Source organism: Thermobia domestica, chromosome 8 (assembly GCF_964235325.1).
Source record: "Thermobia domestica chromosome 8, izTheDome1.hap1.1, whole genome shotgun sequence".
In the NCBI taxonomy this organism is placed as follows: Eukaryota; Metazoa; Arthropoda; class Insecta; order Zygentoma; family Lepismatidae; genus Thermobia; species Thermobia domestica.
Genome location: NC_137461.1, coordinates 228147778 through 228163835, shown reverse-complemented (window position 1 = coordinate 228163835; position 16058 = coordinate 228147778). Strand labels below are relative to the sequence as shown.

The following is a 16058-nucleotide window of genomic DNA, read 5'->3' as shown; positions in this document are numbered from 1 at the left end:
CTGGCATCCCAATGTAACGTTTAAGAATAACTTTATTTTGGTTATCCTAGCCTACGTCTGTTAACACCGCATCAATCATATCGCACTTGCAATTGATTGTGATATACTGATGTCAGGAACAGAAGCTACTGTAATGAAACCATGAACTGAGAATTTAAAAACTAATGACATACGCTAAAGGTACTGTTCAGGAATTTTTTTTTTCAGTTGGTGGGGTAATGTAATGAAACCATGAACTGAGAATTTTAAAAAAAATCATTTTTTCATAAAAATTATAATGGCAATTTGGTAGGTGAAGATGGATCTAAGATTTCTAACTTTTGGATACATGCATCACATTATTTTAAAAAAAATCACAAGGACAGGACTTGTAATCAAGAAGTGGTTGGAAGCAGAAGAAAAATAGTCAAGAATCACCTGTAGTCAAATAACATTGCTTGTCAGTAGTAATTAACAATTCGGATAAAATCATGAAAAAGATGAAAGCAAACCTCAGGGTAAATTAAAGCTCAAAAATACTTATTTGTACATCATTAGACAACAACAATATTTTGTCAGGAAATGTAATTAGGACGTTCCTAAGATTTTGTAAAATTTTATGTTGGCTTTTGGCGAAGTTAAAAGAAAAAATAATTAAGGCAAACAAGGTCCATATAAAATTCTCAGTTCATGGTTTCATTACACTACTGAGAACTAATGAAAACATACCTCCAACTCCAAGTAACTGCTAATTTCAGGATTTTTTGAACGTATGAAAAAAACAATGTGCGATTGTTAAGAGATCCAAAATATTCATTAAAATACAACTAAATGGCAAAGATTTGTGCAATATACTTGGTTAGTTGAATTTGAGTTTAGCGTCCCTTTCAGCACTGGGGCTAGATAAGATGACACCTAAAGCTTAAATTGAATTTTTAACGCAAATCCGAACCACGTGAGCTCCTACCGGGAACTGTAATATTTTTTTTCTGTGTTTTATGTGCTGCAATGACTTTTAATGAAAATGTTCCAGTTTCCAATTAAAATTATTCTATGTTATTATGTGAACCATATATGTGTAATATTTATCACATATCTCTTTACCCTCCCTCTATAAATGTTAAAACATTCGGTGTCTTTCTCTGAAAATCTGGCAACCCTAGTGCCAGAAGTAAGTTCCATTTCTTATCTCATCTATCTATTGAAACTGAAACTAATAAATAAATCACTTCCGTTTAGAATATCAGAGCCTTATAGTGAAGCCTACTATGGTTCCAGAATGTGAAACGAAAGTTACTTCTTTGTTGTTTCCTTCAGATTGAGTGCAAAATTGTTAAAATCTACTCAAAATCTTTGCAAAACTTGAAGTCAAAAACGGCATCTATACTTCAACCCTTTTATTAGCAAGCATTGATAAATTCCCGTAAAAATGTTTTGGTTTGTTCTTATGATCGAAACATATCTTCCTCGCATTTCATATTTTGAACACAAATTACAAGGCGTTTATTTCCAATGCTGCAACACTAAAAAAGCTAATGATGCTAGTGACAACGTTGCTCGTAATATGGTCAACTATAATAGGAATACTTTTCAGGAGTAATTAATAGCAGCTTCATTGAAATATCTTCTTATAGACCAAGAAATCCAAATAAATCAAACTTTCGAACTCGGGAAATAAAACTTCAGCAGTACTGAATTTGATTCCACAGTTGACGAAGATGATACCTATCTTAACAAACGATCAGGAAGTCATGTATAATCGATTAGACTAGCTTTGTCTATTATATTAAAATTAGAAAATAAATTAATCACTGAGCAAAGCAAATAGTTTTATTATAAAACCAATATTGTGTAACAGTTCCGGCAACTAAACATTTAACTTTCTTATCTGATGAAGCTAAAGTGTTTAGTTGACGGAACTGTTATACGATATTAATTTTATAATAAAAATAGGTTTGCTTTGTTCAGCGATTAGTTTATTATTTAATCACGTATATCTAATCTTGTCTCGGAGTAGAAAGTTGCTGAATTTGCGCTGGTCTCTAAGATAATATTACACTGAGTTGAACAGAGTTCGTGACAATATGTAATACTCTGACGAGGTGCCATTTGAAAAACTACAACTTTACGTTCGGTTAGATACATTGATTATCTGGTGGTGTCAAACAATGTCCCTTTGTCGCTGTTTGTATGGTACGAAATTTCAGCATTTTTTCTATCTATTGGTTTAAAAGTTACAACAAGGGCGTATCAAGATAAATAGTCTACTCTATTTGTATATTTTGAACTCTTGTAAAATGATTAACTCTCGTATACGGATATTTACATTGGACCATCGGTTTACAACCCCTCTCTTCGCGAACAAATCACTTCATGAACAAGTTTTTTGAACGATATAGGCCTATACCTCGTCTCACGAACAATATTTAGGGGTACAAACGTACTCACATGAATCTACCAACAATTTTACTACGTGCTCAGTACTGCTTTCGTGCATTTGCTGTAAACATTATTTGTCAAAGTGTTGTGTTCAAAAGCTTTTTTTATTTTTTAAAGCCTTCATTACAGCTCCTAAGAAAAAAAAAGTATAGCTGATAGTAGCAGCAAGAAGCCTAAGCGTATTACTGTGGAAGTTTAAAAAAAAAAAATCATAACAAAATATGAGAATGACACATGTGTTTCTGTTAAATATAAACTAATTATTTGCTGAACAAAACTATATATTTTCGTTAAAATTCAACACGTATTACAGTTTCTCCAACTAACTCTTTGGCTTCATCAGACACTGTGTGATACAAGATAACTGTACAATCGTATATACATACAACAGCTAAGATATTTTTGTTGATTTTTTAATAATATAAAACGTGTTAAATTTTAACAAAAATATATAGTTTTGCTCAGCAAATAATTAGTTTATATTTAATTATAACAAAGCAAAGCTTCTACTTAGGGAAAATATCACAATGTGTTTCTGGTATGGCCCGCAATACCATACATACAGTACTATGTTTCTATGGCTAGAACGAATTGTTTTTACATTAATTTCAATGAGAAAATAATTTCGTTTTGCGAACTGCGTTATGGAACTGATTAAGTTCGTACCCTGTAAGTTCACTCTATTTGTTAAATAAGGAAAATATAATTATTCAAATGGCACTGTGAAACTTCTATTAAATTAAAAATATAGGAAGTAAAGACGTACTTATAATTTAGAGATATTTCAGGTAGTATGGGCGAACCAAACAATGTTAAGTTCGTTCTTACTACCTGGAACACCTTAATTTAACTACTGAGGTTGCACGACGGAATATGTTCTTACCTTATTCTTTTTCGTTTCCTGCTTAATCTCGTCGTCTATTTTTCCAGCTTCCTCCTCCTTGACCACGAACCCCTCCTTCTCCTGCATGGACTCCATGCTGAACGACACCGAAGAAGTCTTCTTTCTCACACTATCACTAGACTCTGTTTCCACAGAGGACACTAGATCGGATTTTGACTCAACTGTTTCGGTACCACTATCGGAATCTCTCGCTTTGTCACAAACAGTTTGAGCAGAAGGACACGGAGTAGCACTGCCTCCTTGAGCAACTTGTTCACTTCCACTAAAAGAGCCAGCATCGTGAATGTCAATGCCTGAGTCATGGCAGCTCGGTTTTAACACATTTTCAGCAGTGTTTTTCACCTTGTTACATTTATCAAAGACCGCGGATTCGTTACTCTGAGCGGATACATTTGGTAGAGCAGAAGTGACATTTTCTGTACCACTTGCTAATATGTTCACATACGTTGTTTCTGAACTTTGACACACATTATCAACAGACGAGGATTCACCTGATGCACCTTGATCTCTGAAAGGAGTTGCTTCTCTTGAGGAATTCTGAACCAAATCCGGGGTGTTCGAAGTTCCAGATGCTGATTCCCTTCCTCCGTTAAGAACGATATTTGTTGGCGTCACAAGATCTCTCTCGAATGCCTTTGGGAAAGCATCTCCTTCTCGTAGGCCAGCCCCACATGAACAGATGCTCTCATTGTCGTCCTCAGGAGATGAGCGAGGAGCAAGTTCTGGGAATGTTTCATCCTTGACAAGGAGAGAATCCTTTCCAGGGGAATGCTGATTCACTACAGAGTCCAAAGTGTCTGTGGAATTGTGCTTCTCTTCCGATTTACATAATAAACTGTCCTTCGCGTGGTATATTTCTGGTTTAGGTATGTTTGTCCTGTAAACAATAGAAGTATTAATACCTCAAATATAATAATATAATATGTAAGTAAAAATCACGTATTAAAAAAATCCAAGAAAATTACATACATATCAACATGAACTTCTCATCACTTTTGACATAAGACCTTTCTAACAGATAAGAAGAACAGATATTCGAGGTCAAGGTAAAGAGCCATATAATTTATTTTTTGCTCTCACATTATTTATTTACTTATGTATTTTACTGTGCAAGAACAGTTTTTCACAGCAAGAAGTTATATCATTTAAACTAGATTTAGACTAGATTATATTATTTAAACTAGAAACTAAGTTGAAATATTACCTATTTCTGTAACGTTCTTTATGTGAAGTTATCTCTAGATACTTTATGTAAAGTTACCTAAATACTTTTAAAGTAAAAATTTTTAAGAATACTAAATCACTAACAGTTTCAAAACTTACACTCGTTACTACAGAAAATATCAAAAGGTAATCCAACATTATAAAACATATTACGAGAAGTATACGTATCAGGTCATATACAGTATTTCATCAAGGTGTTTCAGGAATATCAGCAAATAAGTTGTTTGCGTCTCGAAGTTTCGAAAAAGTTCTTTAAACTTCACTCCCAATAATATTAAATGCATTGATAATTATTTTGTGCAAAGCTTCTTAAATAATTTTTCTATGTTTCACAGACAAAACATTAAAATCTGTAATTAATTAGTAATCTTACTAATATTTTGTATATACTGAGATTTGTTTAAAAGCTAAGAGTATCTAGAATTTTAAAGTATGATAAATTTGAGAACATATCTAATGTAATCTAAAATCCATATTTGGAAGCATATTCCAGTTTCTGTTTATGCTGTGAAACACAGTGTTCTAAGTTGGTTCATATTGCAGAAATTACCATATATTCTTGAAATCAGACATAAAATAATACAAGCTTCACTACGTTAGTTAATTAATTTCTGATTATATACTGTATGAATAAATTATAAATTAAAAATTATACAAGTCATATGATTTGAAATGACAAAATGATTCTGCGAAAAGTTGCTTTCATTATCCTGACAAAATAACTTAGTTTCATTTATAGATAGAAAAAATTAATGAGTGAATAGGTCAGTTATTTACACATTTTATTAACTTATAAATTTATGGAAACTATCATGGTCTCTCTTTCACGCTTTTACACAATATAGCTGAATATAACAACACCGAAACGCCTAAAGTATTATGAAAAAAACAATAGTTACGACAGATAGCTTTCAAGGATTTAGTATTAGAAACATATACAAATTAATTAATGTAAAAAGGCGACCTTCTTTAAAAAAAAAAAAAAAAAAAAAAATCAAGTTAGAACTAAAAATAGCGGTGCCACATTCAATAAGTTATAAGATTTTAAGGTTTGAACTAACAATAATACAATCAACGAACATAACAGTGGGAAAGATCTTCCAACGAACAAGATACACAATAGAAATAAAACAGTCTTCGCAGAGCAAAACTACCTACAAAAAGGTCATATCATAAACTACCGCAAATTTAAGCGAAATGAAGACATACAGAAATGTAGAAAGCTATAAGTTTCTTAATGACAAATGCTATGATTAAATTGATTGCTTTTGGAAAGATTTTGGGGTAGTGGTAAGTAACTTAAAGTTATTGCCAATAATGTTAAATTATATTGAATTTATTACTTTTACATAAAAGTTATTTTCTAATTTTTTTTTTAAAAAAACAACTATTTATTTATAATAACGTTATTTGTTACATATTAAGTAACTTAATATCTGTTAAATTTTAAGAGACATTTATAACTGTTTTCTTTAATTCGAACTAGTAATCTCATATTTAAAGAAATACCTCACCTAAATGATAAATTGGCAGAGGAAAATAAGAACAAAACAATAACGAACTTAGTGAGTATATTGATAAGAAGGTTATGATCTATACACAATGAAACTCCATACCTTGGAACGTCTGGCATGTGGCGAACACGCATATGTGCGATATCATAATAAATAGCTGCATTAACTACAAATTCCATTGGTGCAATGACTCCATACGATTCCGCTCCATGCTCAATGACCAAAGGATCAGAAACATTGGGATCAAACATTACAGCATTGGGAGTGACTAGAAGAACTCCAGAAACAACACCCTGAAATAATCAACATTATAAACATTATATACACATATCAGACCACACAAAATCAAAAATAATAAACCATACCATTTTTTCTATAATAAACCATACCATTTTTTCTATAAACTAAAAGTTCGTTTTACAAGATAGTTTATGCCTGCGTACTTGGAAAATAATATGAATATGTACTTTTAGTAGTTTCTTTTGTAAGCAGAACAGAATTGTAACTACTGATTAAACGTATAGAACACACATCAAAATATAACAATATCAACCCGGATGTTCTTCTGGTGATCAATTTTCCTGTAAATGCTCATTAATATTTCCAGTTCTTCAGGATATTTTAAAGCTTATCTTGTGTATATGTCTGGCTGACTACATACCACGGTATAGCACTTCAGTGGAGTGAATTAATTATAACAATCTACATATTCCAGTCAGGGTTGTTGGAATTTTCCACAACCCGAAAATTCCCCGATTTTTTTTGAGGGAGGGAATAAAACCCACCTAAAATTAGCAGAATCAAATCCCCACCACCAAAAAAACACCAAAATGATATTTCCAAGCAAGGATTGAAATAATAACCTTAATGTGATTAGAATTACTTTCCTCAACTGTCTTTCTTAGTACAGGGCTAGTTTCAGATTCGGTTTAAAATATGTATTTATCAAGAGATCATCATCTGAACTGTTTGCGTTCGATGAAATTCGCTGTAACAGTACTCAATAATTATGATCTACTTTGCAAAAAATGAAAAGGATCTTGTGATCGCATCGCGGGGAAACAGCTAAACAATTTGAAATGAATTTTTCGGTGTAGTTATCGTGTACCTCGAACTGGGTTATTATCACGTTAATTTGATTAAAATGCATATTCTAAAGGGGAGAGCGGAGGGTCAAAATCTGCGCAAAAAATTGAGTACCTCAAGATTCTGTCAAGTTAGGAAGATGAAACTTGGTACATAAACTTTTTAAGAGGACCCGTGCCCCTGAAATTTTTAGAATTGCCGTTTTAAAGGGGCAAGGGGAACATTTTCTGTAGTTTTTTCTTATCATTGAAAGAGATGTTTCTGTTGTTTGTGATCGTATCATGAGCACGGTTAAATCGAAATAAATTTTTGGACATACACGATTTTTTTTTTTTTTTTAAAAATCATATTACTCTGATTCAAGGACGTATACGGATGAACGATATACTACTACTATTCGGCACAGTATGTAAGTTAAATTCTAGAACTGTTCACTAAAGCACACGTCAATTCTTTTTGTAATTGTGCACTTCGAAGACTGGCTCACTTAACACACGCTCCGAACTTCCTGCTTCTAATTCTTTCGAGAAAAGGATTCTAATATTACTTTTTCTGCTTTCAGACTATAATTCGAACAATTCTATCTTGTCTCTTGTATTCCTGTTTACTGCTGATTTAGGTTCTTGTTATCTCTATTGTTATTATAATAATGTAAGTTAAGCATAACGGACTTCATTCATGTTTAAAAAGTAAAACAGAAGTTTAAAAAATCGACTTCAAGTTTCGGAATTTTTGCTACTCATATTCAAGGATGGTATGTTTTGATACAGACTTTCAAGCAAGACTTCAAATATATATATGCATCTGTTAGCTGGAATTCTATCAGGTAATAAAGGTATAGAGTTTCTGACTTGATTATTTTATTTTCTTTTCAACAAGAGTGCACAAGACGTTGTTTGTGATGGAAGTCATATCGGTAAAAGTTAAAGTTTTATTTTTTCAAATTAAGGGGAAAAAAGATTATCTTAATGTATTAAATATTGTGTAATTAGTACATTAGGAAAGTTTTCTTCTTATAGTTTGAAGTGTCAAAACTTTAATTTTTACTGGTATGTCTTTCTTCCATGAGCTCATGTATATGCAATTTTACCTACCTGGCCATCTGTAATATGGCGCACGTTTATCTTGAGGAATCTTTCCAAACATTCTCTGTCCAAAGCTTTATCATCCAAATCTATTGATGGAGCAGAAGCATCAGTCGGGGATGATGGTGTTTTAATCTTCTCTATGTGACCAGGTTTCGGAGATACAGGTCTTAAACTATCAAGAATTTCTGAAATGAAAAACAATTTTTAAAAAATTAAAAAAAAAAAAAATCGTAAAACGGAATATGCAAAATTTACACACGAATTATACATAATCTAAATTCATTCTACATTGTACTTTTAAGCTTCGTTAAGCACTGATCATAAACGATGTAATATCTATCTATCTATATACATATATATATAATATGAACAATGCATGCAAACACAATTTAACTTCATTCTAATAAAACAGCATAAAATATCAATAATAAATATAGGCACTGTTCTGTCAATATAATTACAAACTTAATTCCTTTTTAATGTTTATCGGACTAACGCTGATAACGACTTATCAGTAAAGTTTATTTTCTTTTCCCTTTCTCATACAAACTCCGCAACATACACAAACATCAAAGCTATGTTTCAAAGTTTCGAATGACTGATAGTGGTTAAGAATAAATAATATTTTCCTAACTATTAGATATGATACTTGTTTTATTTCACTTCATATACAGTATTCAGGTAAGTTTTGTTACAAAGCAGGTACCTGGATGATAGAAAATCTAAACGAGCAAATCTACAACAAACAAATTAAATACAACTTATATTTTCCTTGATATTTATCAATCATCCTCACTGTCTGGGGTTAAAATTGACCAATAATGAAGAGAGGAATTTACTTTAAATTTTAAGTAAAAATTATTTAAAAAAAAAAAATCATAAAAATTAAGAGATTATTATTAAAAAATAACAGAAATTTGCCCTGGGGTTGGAGTTAGAAGCAAGGAGACAATTTCACGCCACCTTGAAAAGAAAATACTACATTTACCCGATTTTAATGAAACATGAAATATATTGTTTTTATGTTCCCAAAACCTATTTGTAGTTGACATCGGGCACAGGCTAGGGAGTATCAATTAAAACTTCCAACTTCAAAGTACGAATTACTTGTGTTGATTTTAAAACGAAATGAAATCTTTGAGTTTTACGTCCCACGGTTATGCCGGTTAGGCTAAAGGAGACGGTGATGATGAATAATGAATGAAGTGGTGGAACGAAGAAAGTGGGAGGAAACGGGAGAACCCCGAGAAAACCCACGCACACGGTGTTTGTCCACCACAAAGTTCACTTGGCGGGGGCTGGGATCGAACCCGGGACTCCAAGCACCAGAGGTGAACGCTCTACCACTGAGCCACCGCGGCCTCCTGTGTTGATTTTAATTGAAATCTTTGAAAGCTAATGTAATGAGAACCAACTTTAAAAAGCTCGCTCTTACAACGCACTGCATTACTTATATACATTGTAATGTTCCATAGTGCTTTTATAGTATGTTGTAATGTTCTATAGAACGCGTAAATCAAATTAACTTAACAATTGATTATGACCAACATTTTTAAAATAGCTTATATCCATTGACTGATTTGGAGTTTAGCGTCCTGTTCAGTATCAAGCCTATATGAGGCGTAGACTTACAGCTTAACGTGGAATCGGAACCACGAGCTCTTATCGGGAATCGAACCCAGTAGGTAGTTCCAGAAGAATACTTCCTTATCGAAAAATAAAATACAACCAGAATTTCTCGTGACAATATGGTTAGTATACGCTCCTTCGACGCGGAAGACGCGGATGCGATTACCAGTAGAAGATAATATTAGTCGGATCCCACGTTAAGCTGTAGATTCAAGTCTCGTACAGCATCGGTGCTGAACGGGACGCTGACCAACCAAAAATATAGACAAGCTATGACGGGCAACTGTACTCATCAGAGAAACATATGCTTAGGCCAAAGAAATATTTCTGTGTACAGGGAGCTTCATTTCACAACTGTTGAAAATATTATCTAAATCAGTCACTGCCAACAAATGGATGACGTCAGCTTGTTGCTCCTCTTTTTAGTAAATTACACGAAGAGAAGAAGCAGGGAGGAATTTGACGCTGAGAAAGAGCAAATGAAACAAGAAAACAACAACGACAGTGCACTCGACAATTTTGCAGGCATACTGCTCGTGGATACAGGCTTACTCCTGCACTGCGAGACCTGTTTATTCGGTTTTTCTGCCTCATCTCTATTTTCATTTGCTTTACATATATTGTTTTTGATTCCTGCATCATGCATCGATTAGTTGGAAATAACTCCTCTACATGAACGAGAATACAACTACGTAACTATCTGCAAATTATTAGAATCACGCTAGGGGCCTGATAAAATAATAATGTTCGACCATTCGTACGTTACTCAAGTCAATCCGTTAAAATAATCACGAGTAACGGTGACTTTCCATGTTCCACTTAACATTTACATTCCCTAGCTTCTATGCAACCTGCACAACAGTACATCACTGCTGTTTGCCTAGGATACAGGATATGTAACTTTTTTATTGCAAAATGCTTATCTGAACATCCTATATATAGAATTGGTGATCCTCTTTACTGCTTTTAGCAGTTTATTTCAGTTAGTATTAAAAAATTCCTTTAGTAAAATTTCTTACATTCAGAATGTTATACGAAGGACTGTTTACAAAAAATTAGCAGGAATATTATAGCGTCCAGAGGCATCTTCATACTTCACATGTTTTCGGACTAAACATGAGCAGATACAACTAGAAATATATATTTGGTTTAATACCTTTCTCTTCAGGAGGCGGTAGCAGAAGTTCTTGAGGCTTGTTTTCATTAGGACTGGACGATTGCGATTCCTCCTCCAATGACTTTGCCTTCTCTTTGTCTGGCACAAACAGAACTTGACCTGGAAAGATTAGCCTGGTAGCAAGCCTGTTAAGTTTGGCTAACTCGGAAGGCGTAGTGTCGAACCGGGCAGCTACTGATGTCAAAGTATCTGATGCCTGTACCTGTAACAAAAACAAGGTACCATTTCTTAATGAACAAGGATACATACAAAAATAAATCAGTATTAGCATGCACAGTATTTATCCAGACAATATGCAACTTTTCTTGTAGACCATGGAAAACGAACATGTCACTACTCACAGTATTAATTACTTCATTATACCAAGTGTTAGGAAAATAACACCAAAACACTTTGGGGAACTAATTTTCTTATGAAAACACGAAAAAAAAAATGTAGAACAACACTGCTTCGTAATTTCGGGGCTATAGTCAGTGGTGTAACTACAGGGTGAGCCAATAAAACTTCCCACATTTTGATCGGCTATAGCGGTGTCAATGGAGGAGAGAGGGTTGGGGGGGGACATCGATTTCGCTCACTACTCTCCTGCCGTTTTTAGTTATAATTATGGCTTGATCAGAGCTCATCGCGTGTGCGCAGTTCAAATGTTTCCAAGCAGTTCTGTGATTACGATGCAAAGAGCTTTTTGCTTAAAGTTTGCTATTCCTTGATCAAAAGACCATCTTGCAGTAGGTCGAGAACTTCCGAACAATAGGTTCAGCGTTAAAAAGAAATGTCATCCGGCCGCCTTAACAGTGCTCGTAAGGCTGAGATTATTGAGGCTGTGAGACAGTATGTTTTGCAGTCCTCAAAATACACTGCAAAGAAGTGTGCTTCCTTGGGAGATCACATATTCCCTAGTATATTAATGCAATCTAGGCTCAAAATAAGCATTATGATCTTTCACCCAACCTTGATACCCCTTTTCTTCCTTGACTTACGATCCTTATTTTATTTTATCGTTCCGGCCAATTTTCGGCAGGCTATAGCTTAGAAATAATGCATTTGTGCACCCATGTTAGTCTTTTTTTTTTATGTTTTCGTGTGAGGATTCATTTTTTTTTTTTATGTTATGTTTTGTTTCCGAACAGCGTATATATAAAAATTTTTGAACGGATAGTTAGGTATGAAAACTGTCTATAAAAATCGTGTGGAAACTGGTGAGTAACGCTCCCATTCATCATGAAGTTCTAATAACACAGGGGTTTTGCGTTATTTATGGAAGACTGACATTTAAATTCTACTGAGGGGTCAATAATATAACCTTGAACAAGTAAGGTTATTCTAGTTCATTTTTCGCTGAGATATTATCCGTTGTATCATTGTTGTATTTCAACCAGGATAACTTAAACGCAAACCGTTATTGAGATAAAGAAAAGTGTCATGACATCAATTTGTGGACAATTTTCCAACCATTATTTCACGTCAGGTCGTTCACACTGGAGTGCCTATCTGCTGCTAACTATGGAGTGCACGGAAGGTTGAATGTACGTATAAGACGGAAAAAAAAAGTTACTTCAAGCTAAGGGAATTGTCATTTATTCATTTTGGACGTACTTTAAAACTGTAAGGTGATGATAATTAACTCCTCAATCCCACCCTACCCCGAGAAAAACTCAGACCTTTATGTATACTTCATTTTTACATGATCATAGAACACACAAAAATGTCCACATCAAATCTCTGAATGAAGACTCAAGTGCATCTCCTAACACAGTTACAAAAATTGAAAACATGGAGGGATTCAATTTATTTGCACGATGAAAATAAGGAAAACAAAATCAATGTTTTAACTCACTTCCACATACCAAATAAGTGGAAGTATAAAAACATCGGAGATAGAGCATTAATGAAGTGAATGGCTATGAAAAAAATGGTAGGCTGAGACAGTGATGCCAACCCGTGAGATAAATCCCATTTTGTGAGATTTTTTGACAATTTTTTGAAAAGAGATAAAGGGAATTTTCGTAGAAACATATATGGGATTTTTCAAATATATACTTCATTGACAGCAACAAAATTCTATATGAAAGGAAAGTAGACCAATCAATTCTCAATAATATTGAAATCAGAACTAACTGTCAAATTTTGTTACCGGAAAATGCACACATGCTAGTGAAGAAATAACTTGTGATTTAGAGAAAAAGCCTCGAAGACAGAAATCGTGCTCTGGTATTTTTTTTTTTAAGAAAGTAATTAACCGAAAGTAAAATATGAAATGAGAAATAACCAACTTGGAAAACGTTCCACACAAAATAACAGAAGAATAAAGTTCTCATAGTATCGTTATGTTCGTTAGAAAATTATGGTTGAAAAGCATAACGCAAATACTAAATCCTGACAACAAAATCTAATTGTTTTCGTTAACATTTAATAAATGTAGAAGATCGAAATTTACGGATATAGTATTGAAAAAGGCAAGTTACAGTACTTACATATGTAAATTTTATAATCAGTATAACATGGGAAATTCAAGACAAAAATGGGAGTTTCTGATTCTCCAGATGGAATTTTACGTTTCAGGTTGGCATCACTGGGTTGAGAATGTGGGAGAAAACGAGAGCATCTCGAGGAAATTGATGAACATAATGTTCCCCACCACAAATTCACATTGTCTGAGATCGAACCGGAAATGAAATGAAATGTTTGAGTTTTACGTCCCATGGTTATGCCGGTTAGGCTAAAGGAGACGGTGAGGATGAGAAATGAATGAAATGGTGGAATGAAGAAAGTGGGAGGAAACGGGAGAACCCCGAGAAACCCACGAGCACGGTGTTTGTCCACTACAAAGTCCACATGGCGCGAGCTGGTATCGAACCAGGGACCCAAGCACTGGAGGTGAACGCTCTACCAGTGAGCCACCGCGCCCCCGAGATCGAACCAGGGTCCCTTTCCATCAAAGGTAAGCACTCTATCACACTGAGCTATGGTATTCATTTCTCTATCTTGGACAGGTTTGAGTAGACGTTAATTCTAATGCAATAATTATGGTATATATGGAACTGATTTACTGATTAATGCATTTTTAAATTTGACAGATTCCGGTAAGTTATTGTTTCTAGTATAATTTAGTATTAACTAAACTACTGGAAATTAAACTAGCACAAAGATACACTTTGCTTCCTTCTCTCTTTTATGTTCGCGTTTCAGTGTTTCGCGCGCCAGTATTTAAGAAATCAAAATATTAACAGTAGCCTATTGCTAATACTTAAGCAGTATATATAAATATAAAATTCTATTGTTTATTATTAATAATACTTCATTCGCCTAGGTAAATACTACTAGATGATACTGCATCAAATAGATGTTTGTGAAGCAACTGTTTTTGTAGGGACTAGAAAGCCTGTTTGCACATCTTATCGGTTTTGGCAACCTGCCAACAGCTGAGGGTCACCATATTGATTGTACACATTAAGTCTGGAATGGGGTGCATGGGAGCTCTCAGCTGGTAACAAACACAAAAACTTCACAAACAAATATCTACAGCAATCTTTTAGATGTACATTCAGCTTTTTAGAAAAGGGACGGAGGACTTCTAAGGATTAATTGTGTGTCTTTGTTTGCGTTTCATCTCAGTAAGATTTTTTTTTTTTAACAAGTCAATAATGACGAACTTTTGAAATTTCCCATTTCTCATAAAAAGTTAGTATTTCATATACAGTCTGGTATATCCTCTCTTTTCTCATCATAATTCTACGATAAAATTCCGCCATGTTAATAATTAAGCCGGGCATCCATTCACAGTTGTCTATAATGAAGTCATTGTGTTGACGTTATCAGCGACTTTGCAACATTAGGTCTAATACTATACAGTAGCTCTTACAGATTCTAGACCAGCGGTGGCCAACCCATCGATCGCGATCTACTAATCGACCGGCAAGTCATGAGAAGTAGTCCCCGCAGTGGTCTGCTCTTGTACTATTGATTCCAATGCAAGTAATCCTAGTAGGTAAATTCCGTTTAAAAAAATAATAATCAGTATAAAGCACAGTGCTCATTTCGTACAGCTTCAAATAAGAATCTCTATAGGGCCTACTTTGCAATCACTTTATAACTGATTTATAAATCTAAGCAAATCTAAGTTGGTAATCCTATTCCGTTTTTTGAATCAAACTTTTCGTTTACGCATTATTCACAGGAAAGCTTATTTGTATCAAACTTGAAAAAAAAACTGTATTTTTGTTAAGCTTTCCTCCACTTTAACTTGGGTTCATTATAATTGGGCATCACATTGATATTTATTAAAATAAGTACTAATCTTTATTAAGGTAAGTATACCAACAAAGTTGGACAGCCCTGCTCCAGAACAACATTAGAATAAAATAAAACACAATTTAGAACATAAAAATGAATTGTCATATATTAAACAGTCATATTCCGCCACAATTCTTACATTACCTCACTTTATCTAAAAAAAATTAAGTTTATGCATAAATAAAGAACTTTAAAAAACTGCAAATAATAAATAGTAATAAACAAACTACTCCGAACTTATATAACAGAATCTTAGTTAATCTAACTTATGCTTAAATAACGGAAACTACTATAATCTAAGTTATAACTTCAATCAACTTCCGTAACTGTAGTTACGTAGATTTACTCAAGAAAAAGGAAAAAACAAACTCTTATAATCATTTTCACGCATTACTCAAGTAAAACCACAGATGGTTTATCTAAGCTAAGGAACGTAAGACCTCACACCAAATACTTCCACTTTAAGCATAAAGAGTATTTCCAATAAATACATTTGTGTATGTGTGTGTGAGTGTCACACCTAACGTAAACCAGCACGATATACATACTAGGGATGGCCAAAAATTTTCGGATCCGGATATCCCGGATCCAGTGAGATCCGGATCCGGATCTTGCCGGATCCGGACCTAGATCCGGATCTCGGATCCGAAACTCAGATCCGGATCTCGGATCCGAATCTCAGATCCGGATCTCGGATCTGGATCCGAAATTCGGATCTCGGATCT

At 33.9% G+C, this 16058-nt stretch overlaps 1 protein-coding gene across 12 annotated transcripts in view; it reads right to left on the bottom strand.

Annotated features, from left to right (window-relative positions):
• mtd (TLD domain-containing protein mustard) overlaps nucleotides 1-16058 on the bottom strand; it is a 1050893-nt gene that overhangs the window by 211064 nt on the left and 823771 nt on the right. For all 12 annotated transcript variants that reach the window (XM_081769482.1, XM_081769479.1, XM_081769474.1 and 9 more), the window contains 4 exons: nucleotides 11020-11242; nucleotides 8241-8419; nucleotides 6163-6353; nucleotides 3302-4199 (listed from right to left, as the gene is read on the bottom strand). In XM_081769482.1, coding sequence (XP_081625608.1) covers nucleotides 3302-4199; nucleotides 6163-6353; nucleotides 8241-8419; nucleotides 11020-11242 — 1491 coding nt within the window. The remainder of the gene's footprint in view (nucleotides 1-3301; nucleotides 4200-6162; nucleotides 6354-8240; nucleotides 8420-11019; nucleotides 11243-16058) is intronic.